Source organism: Haliotis rufescens, unplaced genomic scaffold, assembly GCF_023055435.1.
Source record: "Haliotis rufescens isolate VD_foot unplaced genomic scaffold, xgHalRufe1.0.p SCAF_61, whole genome shotgun sequence".
NCBI classification, from domain to species: domain Eukaryota; kingdom Metazoa; phylum Mollusca; class Gastropoda; order Lepetellida; family Haliotidae; genus Haliotis; species Haliotis rufescens.
In genome coordinates this window covers 435510-448326 of record NW_025964346.1, presented here as the reverse complement: position 1 = coordinate 448326, position 12817 = coordinate 435510, and the positions used below count along the sequence as shown (strand labels likewise).

The window sequence follows — 12817 nt, the reverse complement described above, 5'->3', positions numbered from 1 at the left end:
TAGAACATAGCATATTCAACAAATAATTTAGTTTTCTGTCAGCATAACCTGAAATAATTTTTATCTATTTCGAGTGTTTTCAGTTACAGATGCTTTTTCCCAATATTACCCGCCGTGCTTAGCTCACCAGGTCGCTTGGGTCTATTATGACCTGACCCCAGGGACAGGTGTGGACGTACCCGTGCAGGTGTAGGCGTGGGCCAGGGCGTGCCAGGAGTAGTAGACGTTGCCCCTGTTCTGTAGCATAGGCTGCAGGTCTCGGAACAACACTGTCTGGGTGTACCAGCCATTCTTGGAGAAACCCTGAAAGAATCGTTTGAGAAACGATGTTATGTTATGTTGTAATGTTACTATTGAAATATGTTCCTTAAAATGTGTGATCTCGTGTTGATAGATAACCGACCTATGCCCCTGTATTGGTTCAAGGAAGCAACCATGTGTTACTGGATTACCGATCTTCGCCCCTGTATTGGTTAAGGGAAGCAGCTTTGTGTTGCTAGATTACAGATCTATACCCCTGTATTGCTTCAAGGAAGCCACCATGTGTTACTGGATTACCGATCTTCGCCCCTGTATTGGTTAAGGGAAGCAGCTATGTGTTAATAGATTACAGATCTATACTCCTGTATTGGTTCAAGGAAGCAGCTATGTGTTACTGGATAACCGATCTACGCCCCTGTATTGGTTCAAGGAAGCAACCATGTGTTACTGGATTACCGATCTTGGCCCCTGTATTGCTTCAAGAAGGCAACCATGTGTTACTGGATTACCGATATAGTCCCCTGTATTGGTTCAAGGAAGCAACCATGTGTAACTGGATTACCGATCTACGCCCCTGTATTGGTTCATGGAAGCAACCATGTGTTAATAGATTACCGATCTATGTCCCTATATTGGTTCAAGGAAGCAACCATGTGTTACTGGATTACCTATCTACGCCCCTGTATTGGTTCAGGGAAGCAACCATGTGTTACTGGATTACCGATCTATTCCCCTGCATTGGTTCAAGGAGGCAACCATGTGTTACTGGATTACCGATCTATGTCCCTGTATTGGTTCAAGGAAGCAACCATGTGTTACTGGATTACCGATTAACGCCCCTGTATTGGTTCAGGGAAGCAACCATGTGTTACTGGATTACCGATCTACGCCCCTGTATTGCTTAAAGGAAGCAACCATGTGTTACTGGATTACCGATCTACGCCCCTGTATTGCTTAAAGGAAGCAACCATGTGTTACTGGATTACCGATCTACGCCCCTGTATTGGTTCAAAGAAGCAACCATGTGTTACTGGATTACCGTTCAATAGCCCTATATTGGTTCAAGGAAGCAACCATGTGTTACTGGATTACCGATCTTCGCCCCTTTATTGGTTCAAAGAAGCAATCATGTGTTATTGCAAAATTAAAGGAAGGAGAATACCGTAGTTTTCACATACCGTAGGGTTATAATGCATGTGGCTGGTCATGTCAAACCTCAGGTCATCATAGTCGCTTGAGCTTTTAATGCGGTATATTCCCCAGTTTGCTGTGGAAAAACAAACAAGAAGATAAATTAAACATATATCAAGTGACATGTGAATAATTACCATTGACCTCTAGATGTCACAGACAGGTGTCTGTAGATGGAATAGATGGAATAGAGGATGTAAAGCAGTTATAGCTCACTACTGGGGATACAAGGTGATATATTTATAATTGCTTGGATTTAAACCCAGACTTCAGCACCACTCAAGCATGCAACCCACACTGTGCCAATCACCACCATCTGCCTCATGGCAGTGTCCCCCCGTAACTTCCCACATCACATGCTCCAGTGCCCAGCTGATTCCCCGCCTGTCCCCTTTGACAACAGGTCAATATCTGATTGTGTCCCAAAACATCTACACAAGAGATGACAAGGTTGTTACAGATTTAACGATAGATGATCCACAACAAAGATTAAAAACACTTATTCTTAGTTTATGATACGTGACAGAGTCTAACCTTCACCACAAAAAGGAGACCGATGTGTATCTGTTATCTGTAGAGGTATTTTATTATTACACATTATTTGAAAATACCAGAGTATTGAATACCAGCTTAACACACTTGGCCAACACGAGAGACAAAACTCAAGCTAGTTGTTGTTAAACGTCATTTTTGCAAGTACTTGTGTAAGAGTGACGGACATATGTGAGGTTATCAAGAATGCCATGTGATCTAGGTCGAAGGTGCGCGCAATTGCAACGTCCAACCACCCCTGCACAGTACAATGAACCCTTCGAGGTCACGGTATAATCCCCAGTGTGTCGGTATTCGGTTTGCGGTGGAATCATGTCACCCAAGGTATAAAGTTAAGTATTGCTTCATGTTGTACTCTTTAAAATGACATCACTTAAATTACTCACAAGGATCAACGTTTTGGAAATTGGGACGGACATATCCAGCTCGCTTTGGGCTCGTGTGTTCGTGAGGAAATCCAAGAGCGTGACCCAACTCGTGCGTGCAGAGGTGCTAGAAATGTAATGATATAAGCACACTACATAAAGGATATGTTTTTTATATTCCTGTCTACGTCACTTTCGGAATGAATTCCTCCCACATCAAGGTGTCAAGCTGTGATCAAACCACTGTTCAAAGGCTATTCAAAGGCAAATGTAACAGTGAAGTTCTGTTTATATTTCATGCATATTGGATCACTTGGAACATGAGGATATTTGGTGCTTAACTTGGCTAAATATTGTTTTTCAAAAGATTCTTGAGACTATAAAACAATTATGTGCTATAAAACAAATGTCAAATTAATATTCTGCCTATTTGTATGATATGAATGTAATAATACCCAAATTCAGAACCATCCGCAATAATCAGAATTTCAATTATGTTTTAACACCTTAAATTCATAAAACGTGAAATAAGGATTAGTTTTAAACTTGAAAATATAGCGGCGGGGCATGATAAATGTTAAATCTATGTTGTTACGCATTACGAGCTGTAACGTCCCGCCCATCAGGGTGCGATGACACGCATTCAACCAAGGCAACCAGAATGACCACCATCAGATCCATGAGCTGTCTCCATGACAACAAGAGGATGCTTGGACCAACTCTGACCCGGAAGCCGCATTTGGAACTGTAATAATGGTAAAAGAGTGCCGTACCCTGGAGCAACATTTGATGTTCCTGCCACTCTCGCTGGACCCGAATCCGACATACGCCCAGCAGCTGAAGCAATGAATGAATAACATATGAGACATCATTACCTTCATGATAGAGGACGCAAACGCCACAGGGTAACCAGTCTGGATTTTCCGCCGAAACAGTTTCCATTGGGCGTAAAACGGTCACTGAGAATCGCGAAAAGGGTTGGCATCTCCTGTCCTCAAGCTCCCGCCACTCACATAATTTTCGTAAAGAAGTTCACCAATGAAGACGTCTTAAACGTAACAGTCACCAAAAGAAATGTATTTAACTTAACAGTCACCAATGAAGACGTCTTGAACTTAACAATCACCAATGGAAATGTATTTAACTTAACAGTCACCAATGAAAACATCTTGAACTTAACAGTCACCAATGAAAACGTCTTGAACTTAACAGTCACCAATGAAAATGTCTTGAACTTAATAGTAGCTACTGGAAACGTCTTGAACTTTTCAGTGGCTATTGAAAATGTCTTGAACTTCACAGTCACCTATGAAAACGTCTTGAACTTCACAGTCACCAATGAAAATGTCTTTAACTTAACTGTCACCAATGAAAACTTATTGAAGTTAACAGTCATCAATGAAAATGTCTTGAACTTAAAAGTCACCGATGAAAATGTCTTGAACTTAACAGTCACCAATGAAAATGTCTTGAACTTAACAGTAGTGTTATATGGCGGTGTATTATATTGTTTAACAATGATTGTAATTGTGTTACACTGTTTCTGTTGAGATTAGACAGACGCTCACTACATTGTGCTTTGGCAGTGTTCAGTCGTCAGGAAGTCACTATATTTAGATGTTAGTGTGGTGTGTCACTTCCTGTCCGGGTATACCGTGATCGACGATTGAACGTTATGGAAACAACTGGAATGTCCCAGTACCGCTAGACTGGTGGGGGCCAATGAAAATAGCTTAAACTGATCAGTAGCAAAATAAAAAAAAATTGAACTTAACAGTAGCCTATGAGAATGCCTGAACTTATCAGAGGCCAATGAAAATGTCTTAAACCTAACAGTAGCCAATGAAAATGTCTGAACTGATCAGTTAGCAATGAAAATGTCTACACTTATCAGTTGGCAATGAAAATGTCTTGAACTTATCAGTTGGCAATAAAAATGTCTTAAACTTATCAGTAGCCAATGAAAATGCCAGAACTTTGCAGTTGGCAATGAAAATGTCTGAACTTATCAGTTGGCAATGAAAATGTCTGAACTTATCAGTTGGCAATGAAAATGTCTTGAACTTATCAGTAGCCAAAGAAAATATCTGAACTTATCAGTTGGCAATGAAAATGTCTGATCTTATCAGTAGCCAATGAAAATGTCCTAACAGTAGCTATAGGCAATGAAAATGCCCTGACGGTACAGCTTAACATACACATTCAATAACATCACTGGTGCCTTTCATTACGTCGCTGGCAGTAATGTCTGCTTCACCGAAAATGGATATTTTACACATTGATATACATGATTCACTGGGCATGGATGGCTGCGACAATTTTCACCCACAGAGAAAGCATGGCACGTTTTGAAGCATTTACTGGACAGATATTTCGTCCCCGTACACCTCTTTGGGGTGTGGTAAAAGTGGTAAAAGTCGCCTCAGACATACCCGCTCCTATCGACAAAGTTTAGATGACCCTCGTGGGATAGGTCGTACGTTGCCTTGGTGACGTCCTTGACCCATGGTACAAACCGGATGCAGGTGTACTTCTCGATCCGCCGCTGGGTTATAGAGATTTCGTTGCGGGCGTCGCTGCCTTTAACAAAACACTAGCTGTGAAATCACATTTTACACATTTGACTCAAACGTCAAACGCGAAATTTGATATCGGTGGTGATATTGCTTTGGAGCAACTTAGACTAGAAACACGGTGAAAACACCAAATGATGATTAACAGTCATCAATACAAGTATATTTACCACACCATATATAGTTACTATCTTTTTAAATGTTTGACATTTTACACCATTACTCTGATAAAATTAAATCATCTGCCGAATAACATGGATTAATACATCACTCAAACACAATTTCGTTTAGAAAGAAATCTATTGGATTAAAAAAGTAGCATATCAGCCAGAAAAAAAGAAACCTCAAAACGAATCAAAAGCGAGACTTATGTTTGGTATTAATATTTACTGCTATTTCTGTTAGAGACATATTATTAGATTATCTCATACTTGTCCGATGTAGTCACATACTCTCGAAGAGCCCTTTGATTTGAACCGTATACCATGTTATCGCCCAACATTGCACCATATTGTTTCTCTTTTCTCCAGCACTGAACTTCTAAGATTGTTACTATGTTGTCATAATGAGGACTTTCCAACAGGGAATGATGAAACGTTTCAGGCGTCTTAAGCCTGCATTGGTCACACAAAGGGCAAACATCCGCATCACCAACACTTGTGTAGGCGTTAGTGTACAGTGACCAAGACCACATCATGTCTCTCATGACGTCGATTTGTACACGTTGTTGCAACCGATGATCACAGTAATACAATTGTGCTTAATCTACGATCAGAGTAATTCAGTTTTGTGTCAGTTATCATCAGAGTCATCCAAGTTGTGTAAATTATGATCGTGGACGAGACATACAAGTTTGTGTAAATTATGATCAGAGAAATCCAAGTTTGTGTAAATTATGATCAGAGAAATCCAAGTTTGTTTAAATTATGATCAGAATAATACATGTTTGTGTAAATTAGGATCAGAGTAATACAAGTGTGTGTAAATTATGATTAGAGTAATCCGTTTTTTTGTAAATTATGATCAGAGTAATCCAGGTTTGTGAGAATAATGATCAGAGTAATACAGGTTTGTGTAAATTATGATCAGAGTAATACAAGTTTGTGTAAATAATGATCAGAGTAATACAGGTTTGTGTAAATTATGATCAGAGTAATCCGTTTTTTTGTAAATTATGATCAGAGTAATCCAGGTTTGTGAGAATTATGATCAGAGTAGTCCAAGTTTGTATAAATTATGATCAGAGTAATTCAACTTTTTGTAACTTGTGATCAAAGTAATTCATGTTTGTGTAAATTATGATCACAGTAATAATACAGGTTTGTGTAAATAATAATCACAGTAATAATACAGGTTTGTGTAAATAATAATCACAGTAATACAAGTTTGTGTAAATAATGATCAGAGGAATACAAGTTTGTGTAAATTATGAACAGAGTAATCCAGGTTTGTGTAAATAATAATAAGAGTAGTCCAAGTTTGTGTAAATAATGATCAGAGTAATACAGGTTTGTGTAAATTATGATCAGAGTAATACAAGTTTGTGTAAATAATGATCAGAGTAATACAGGTTTGTGTAAATTATGATCAGAGTAAGACAGGTTTGTGTACATTATGATCAGAGTAATACAAGTTTGTGTAAATAATGATCAGAGGAATACAAGTTTGTGTAAATTATGATGAGAGTCATACAGGTTTGTGTAAATTATGATCAGAGGAATACATGTTTGTGTAAATTATGATCAAGTACCATATTTTAACTACTTTTTGGAATCACGTGACCGGCTGATCAAACCGTCGACCTCTGTCCACAATTTATATGCACATGTAAATAAAATACTTAAGAAGTGACTCCTCACAAACATTGAGCTGTTACTAACATAGCCCTTACATTTGACGTCGTATTAGGAAGTGCTCTATGTTGTCGTGTGGGCTGGATGACTGCATAATACGTTCAAGTGAGTGATGAGTGGGATCAACCGTGGTCAGCAAATGTATTGTGTTAATGATTTGATAAATGATTTTCAACAGCGTGTCTGCTTATTTAGAGAGGATAGCCTGCGGTGACGCAGACCTTAAACGGAAACGTTGAGTAGTAATGAATATATCGCAGTAAGGAACCAATATCGTCTCACACTGACCAAGGCCAATGTTTGCAGTGAATGGATGTCATTGTCGTGCTGTAGTTACGTACCTAGACCATCCTCAAAGATGTATGGAACGATGCCCTTAGGCCACTGGTCGGATTTGTCCTTGGAAATAAGTCGACGTGACCTTGAATCATTGCTGGATTCTTCGTCGTCATTCTCTTCCTGCAATAAACAGTGAGTGAGTGGGTTTTTGGGTGTGTGGGTGGGTGGTTGGACGGGCGGGCCATCGGGTGAGTGAGTGAGTGGGTGAGTGAGTGTTTAACACCACAATTAGAACTGCTTCCAGCAAACTGTGCTGGTCGACAGACGACGTAACGGGTCGGACGGTCCAGCTCGGTGACTTGGTTCATTGGGTGTCATCGTACCCAGACGACCTGTGACGTTAGTCATGAAATCAGACACTGTGTGTCTGTTTCAAACTCCATTATTTACAGAAAGGTGGAATATTGCAAGGTGCGACGTAAAATAATAAACACGCTGTTAGAAAATCGAGTCTAGTTAAGGCAAACTTTGGGTACGATCACAGTGCCTGGATGAAATAGTTGTTTGTTTGTTGTATAACGCAGCACTCAGCAATATTCCAGCTATATGACGGTGGTCTGTAAATAATTAAATCCGGACCAGACAATCAAGTGATTGACATCATGAGCAAATAGGGTTACAATGACATGAATCAACCAAATCAGAGAGCCTGAAAACAAGATTCCGTTAGTCGCCTGTTACGGCAAGCATGGGTTGCTTGTCTTCCCTGTAGCCTGGCAGAATATCTGCAATTGATCCTAACTGCAGTTCGCTTTCAGTTTAATCAGACTACACCCAAACTTCAAATACACTGGGCAGCTGTGACGTATGTGTGAGAAGACAAACAATTCCCATTGTTGTGCTGGACTTTACGCCTGTTTGTTAGCTGGACTTTACGTCTGTATGCTAGCTGGACTTGACGTCTGTATGCAAGCTGGACTTTACGTCTGTATGCTAGCTGGACTTTACATGTGTATGTCAGCTGAACTTTACACCTGTTTGTTAGCTGGACTTTACGTCTGTTTGTTAGCTATACTTCATGTCTGTATGTCAGCTGGACTTTACGTGTGTATGTCAGCTGAACTTTACGTCTGTATGCTAGCTGGACTTTACGTCTGTATGCTAGCTAGACTTTACGTCTGTTTGTTAGCTGGACTTTACGTCTGTATGTTAGCTGGACTTTGTAAGCAGACTTCAAGCAATATCACGGCGACCGACAGGACGAGATTCACACATGTTGTGCATGTTGTCAATCGAACCCGGGTCTTCATTGTGCCGAGGTAATGCCTTTAACTCACTCACCCTGGACCTTCTCACGGAGTAAACTGACACGCCTAAATTGTCAGGGACAACAATGCGATCTTAGCGCTAAGATGATCATACCTCCCATACTTTAACATAGACTTCCGAAAGTCGTAGCGCTACGATGGTTTTGTGGAACGGGGCACAGAATACTCACCTCTTCTGATTCCGTGTTATTGAAATGAGATGGATCCTCCACTTCCTCACTTGAATCGTCCTTAGAAAAATAACAAAATATTACACTGCGAAAAATGATAATAATAATAATCCAGTAATAATCCCGTTATATAGGACAAGAACATTGAAATAACATTCTCAGCTCCCCGAGGAGTATGCAACCCATACTGGTTCGACGCTAGAATGAGTGATAAATATCTATATTATTATCAATTGTACGGGCTATTGTCACTGATTATTATATTTGAACTTGATCTTAATATGCGGCGGTTTTTTGCCTACATCGGACCGGACACTCCTTCCCTGTAAAGACACTACCCCACCCCACCAACCTCACCCCATCCACCCCAGGACAACAAGACTCACACTCAATCTGGACATAACAAGACAAGCCAACCTCACATCATTGTAGTGCTACACACACCGCCACAGTATACCCTCTCTGTGTAATTTACATTCTGAGAAGACAACTGAAACATTAACCGCCGTTAGAATACATATACAGAATCAATCGATTCCATTAGCAAATACAAGTGACATTGTGGTCCTATATGGTGCCATGGTGTCTGTTGTCTATGATCTGTGGTTTCTTAGATTGTCAAACTCTGAACTGTTACAACTAAAATGAATAAACATGAATCCCGTTGTGATGGCACACATCCTGTCAGTGTTTCAGGTATTTGATTTCTGAATATCATCGTGTTGCCACACATCCTGTCAGTGTTTCAGGTATTTCATTTCTTAATATCATCGTGTTGCCACACATCAGATCGTTAGATTTCTGAACCCCATTGTGTGACTGTGTTATATAAAACATTCAGATTCCTATATCTTGTGTTCACAATTCAATATTCTCTTTTCATTTTCTTTAAAAAATGTTTTGGTTTTGACGTCAAGGCTAAATTTATCCCATCATGGTGCTGACAACGAACAACGCTACTCCATAAGCTGAAGTGAACCCTCATTACATACATAATAATACGATGAAACGATGATAATACTCCATGTAAATATAAATTGGCAATGCAAGAGAACAACCAGCCCAGAAACAGATTCCACCTGGCGTGAAGGGCCAATATTATATGAATGGATCACTGAAAATCAAATGATAACACCAGGTGTTCGGGAATAGGGTAAGCATGCCCTGCCCTACAGGTAGTACCCGTCATTCACACAATTTGCATAAAAAAGTAAGTATTTATTGCCTGATGCCACATAGCAGTACTCCTGCCATGTGACGTCATCCTGTAAACAAACCAGATAATCAAGTGATCGATTAACCAGAAAGTTCAGTCACACGAGAGTACCATTACTGATTTTGTTTAAACTAATATTAACGGTATGTTAATATTGAATTATGTCTGCTGTGTTCAATTGCAGAGAATTTGCTGCTTGTAAATTAAGAGAAACGTTAAGAAATATATTCGTTTTGCAACACAGAGGGGCGCAGTATAAAAGTTAGCTTACATCAGCCGAGCTGCCTGGACTATCGATGTTGACGACGCCGTGAGTAACGACGACTGTGGCTTGACGTTTCTGAACTCGGGGACTCTCTGGTGATGAGGACGCACTCTGGAAGGACATTGAAACAAACCCTGACAGAGAGAACGTATGGAAGATGGTGGGACTACCTCGAAGAGGTTGAGTTATGTTTCTACAGTTAAACAGCTACCTCCTCCGTGAAGCACGCGAGAGTTATGTTTCTAAAGTTAAACAGCTACCTCCTCCGTGTAGCACGCGAGAGGGCACAGTGCTGATACACTGAGGATCATAATAAGGCAGCTTACCAAACCACGGCAGCGGATCTGATCCATTCACGTCACAGATCAACACAAACACATCATAACACAGTTCCCACATCCAGATGCAGCAAGACGCCAGTCTCACGTACAGTGGGGCCGACAACCGTCACTAGGTCTTGCGATAGGTTGAGAAGTATTTTTACCTTTCTACAATTTCGACCTCTTCAATAAGGATTATTGACGATTAATTTGATGACGAAGTCCAACACGTCTCCCAAAGTGATCGTTATAATGTGAGCAACGATCCACACTTTCGGCGTATATGACAAGATATTTATAACACCCGATCCATTCTGTCACCTCATCACCAGCAGAAGACACACCGGGTCCTAGTGACGAGTCGGTGTGATCTTCCGCCTCCCTACAGTAACTACACAGAATGACGTTTGTACAGTAGGAAACGTCCAAGCTCACATTTCATCATAAACTGTCTAAACACGATGTGTTACTTACCATATAGTACGCCCCCCACGCCAAACATACTGTGTTACCGACCATGTAGTACGTCCCCCACGCCAAACATTCTGTGTTACCGACCATGTAGTACGCCCCCCACGCCAAACATTCTGTGTTACCGACCATGTAGTACGTCCCCCACGCCACACACACTGTGTTACCGACCATGTAGTACGTCCCCCACGCCACACACACTGTGTTACTTACCGTGTAGTACGTCCCCCACGCCAAACACACTGTGTTACTTACCGTGTAGTACGTCCCCCACGCCACACACACTGTGTTACCGACCATGTAGAACGTCCCCCGCGCCACACACACTGTGTTACTTACCATGTAGAACCTCCCCACATCACACACACTGTGTGACTTACCGTATAGAACGCCCCCCGCATCACACACACTGTGTTACTTACCGAGTAGTTCGGTCCCCAACGCCAAACATACTGTGTTACTTACCGAGTAGAACGTCCCCCGAGGCACACACACAGTGTTACTTACCGAGTAGAACGTCCCCCACGCCACACACACTGTGTTACTTACCGAGTAGAACGCCCCCCGTGCCACACACACTGTGTTACTTACCGAGTAGTACGTCCCCGCACCACACACACTGTGTTACGTACCGAGTAGTATGTCCCCAAAGCCACACACACTGTGTTACTTACCGTGTAGAACGTCCCCCACGCCACACACACTGTGTTACTTACCGTGTAGAACGTCCCCCACGCCACACACACTGTGTTACTTACCGTGTAGAACGTCCCCCGCGCCACACACACTGTGTTACCGAGTAGAACGTCCCCCACGCCACACACACTGTGTTACCGAGTAGAACGTCCCCCACGCAACACACACTGTGTTACCGAGTAGTACGCCCCCCACGCCACACACACTGAGTTATCGAATAGAACGTCTCACACGCCACAGGCTCTGTGTTACCAAGTAGAACATCCACCACGCCACATGCTCTGTGTTACCTACCGAGTAGAACGTCCCGCACGCCACACAGATTGTGTAACTGAGTGGTACGTCCCCCACGCCACACACACTGTGTTACTTACCGAGTAGTACGTCCCCCACGTCACACACTCAGTGTTACTTACCGAGTAGAACGTCCCCCACGTCACACACACTGTGTTACTTACCGAGTAGAACGTCCCTCACGCCACACACACTGTGTTACTTACCGAGTAGAACGTCCCTCACGCCACACACACTGTGTTACTTACCGAGTAGAACGTCCCTCACGTCACACACACTGTGTTACTTACCGAGTAGAACGTCCCTCACGCCACACACACTGTGTTACTTACCGAGTAGAACGTCCCCCACGTCACACACACTGCCAACATCAGCCACGTCCGCATCATCGTATGTCGCTGTTTTCAGACAATTCCAGTCGAAAATGTCCGAGTAATTTGAGCATGCACAGATCAAGTTTCTGCAATGTAATATGGCATCGTGTTCAATTAGGTAGGCCGATGTTCATGGTGTCAATCACTGGATTGTCTAATCCAGACTTGAATATGTACAGGCCGTCGTCATGTAGCTCCAATATTGCTGAGTGAGGCGTTAAATAAAAAACAAACAACGCAACAAAACAAACACATTCGTTTTTAAAAGCTTGTTGTTTTAGGTATTTGCCTGGCATGGTGTTGGGGCATTGTAATGTATACCTATGTTTTCTATAACAAATAATATCTGCCGTACAATAAGCATAGATGAGATTATACTTTGATATTACGAGGCAAGTATATATATCATGTGCCTCATTCATGGGCAGTTTATTTCTTCGAAGGTAAATAGTGATTTGATTTCGATACACCCCAAGTGTATATATCTTGAAGTTGCAGCTCTATTTTCAAAGGTTCGGGACAAAAAATACATCAAATGTCATCTGAAGTTTACAGAGAAAACAACATTTGAAATGCTAGTTTCCATCATAACATCCAAATGAACATTGG

At 41.6% G+C, this 12817-nt stretch overlaps 1 protein-coding gene across 1 annotated transcript in view; it reads right to left on the bottom strand.

Moving 5' to 3' along the window:
- Nucleotides 1–12290, bottom strand: part of LOC124119962 — a 46438-nt gene extending 34148 nt beyond the window's left edge. Inside the window, exons 1-9 of the mRNA XM_048386900.1 lie at nucleotides 12167–12290; nucleotides 10060–10164; nucleotides 8573–8632; nucleotides 7137–7254; nucleotides 4802–4949; nucleotides 3143–3206; nucleotides 2391–2496; nucleotides 1440–1528; nucleotides 180–303 (exon numbers count right to left, since the gene is read on the bottom strand). Of these exons, the coding sequence (XP_048242857.1) occupies nucleotides 180–303; nucleotides 1440–1528; nucleotides 2391–2496; nucleotides 3143–3206; nucleotides 4802–4949; nucleotides 7137–7254; nucleotides 8573–8632; nucleotides 10060–10164; nucleotides 12167–12223 (871 nt within the window). The 5' untranslated portion in view covers nucleotides 12224–12290. The remainder of the gene's footprint in view (nucleotides 1–179; nucleotides 304–1439; nucleotides 1529–2390; nucleotides 2497–3142; nucleotides 3207–4801; nucleotides 4950–7136; nucleotides 7255–8572; nucleotides 8633–10059; nucleotides 10165–12166) is intronic.
- Between the last annotated feature and the right edge of the window lie 527 nt (nucleotides 12291–12817).